Source organism: Myotis davidii, unplaced genomic scaffold (assembly GCF_000327345.1).
Source record: "Myotis davidii unplaced genomic scaffold, ASM32734v1 scaffold211, whole genome shotgun sequence".
NCBI classification, from domain to species: Eukaryota; Metazoa; Chordata; class Mammalia; order Chiroptera; family Vespertilionidae; genus Myotis; species Myotis davidii.
In genome coordinates, this window is record NW_006282523.1 from 63,176 (window position 1) to 63,979 (window position 804).

At 67.0% G+C, this 804-nt stretch overlaps 1 protein-coding gene across 1 annotated transcript in view; it reads right to left on the reverse strand.

Moving 5' to 3' along the window:
• Nucleotides 1–804, reverse strand: part of CBX4 (chromobox 4) — a 4,357-nt gene that overhangs the window by 1,159 nt on the left and 2,394 nt on the right. The window contains exons 2-3 of the mRNA XM_006753041.2: nucleotides 594–660; nucleotides 4–390 (exon numbers count right to left, since the gene is read on the reverse strand). Of these exons, the coding sequence (XP_006753104.2) occupies nucleotides 4–390; nucleotides 594–641 (435 nt within the window). The 5' untranslated portion in view covers nucleotides 642–660. The remainder of the gene's footprint in view (nucleotides 1–3; nucleotides 391–593; nucleotides 661–804) is intronic.

The window sequence follows — 804 nt, forward strand, 5'->3', positions numbered from 1 at the left end:
CACTGCTCCCAGGCAGCCCTTGGCCCCCGCCCCGTGGGCCCACTTATCTGGCGCGTGGCTCTTGGCACCCAGGTCCGGGCAGGTGGGGCTGGGCGCCTCCTTGTGGCCGCCCTGGTACTGCAGGTCGTACATCTTGGGGTCCGGCTGGTAGGGGTGGTGCTTCTTGCTGTTGAGCTGGTAGTAGTACTTGCTGCTCTTGCTGGGTGGCGGGGGCTTGCCCGCCCGCTCCTTGCTGTGCGGCTGGTACTGGTGATGCTTCTTGCTGTTGAGCTCGTACTGGTGCCCCTGGCCCTTGCCCTGGGCGCCCAGGTCCAGCTTGGCACTGCGGTTGTCCGTGGAGGAGTCCTGGAGTCCGCTCAGCACATTGGAGCGCCTGGCAAAGGTAGGCACCTGGGGGGCGGGGCGGGCGGAGGGCAAGGTGGGCAGAGGGCTAAGACCAGCTTCCGGCATCAGGAGCATCCCAGCCCCGACCCCCACCCAGAGGGCGTGAAAGGTCCGGCAGGCAGGGAGAGAATGGGGTGCTCAGGAAGAGACACCTCCCCCCCCAAGCAGCTCAGGTGACAACTTAAAGGTAAAGACAAGGGCGTTCTCACCTGCACCACCAGCGGCTTGGGCTTCGGGCCTCTCTTGCGATATCCCATCAGCTGCTCCTGCCGCTCCCTGAGGGCGGGACAGAGGGCGGCGCTGTGAGCCCCGGTCACCTCCCTCCAACCTACGGCCCGTCCACCCTCCCCAGAGCGGCAGGGCCGCCAGGGCCCAGAGGGATCAGAGCTCCAGGCAAAAGGTCGCCCCTGCAGCCAGCTG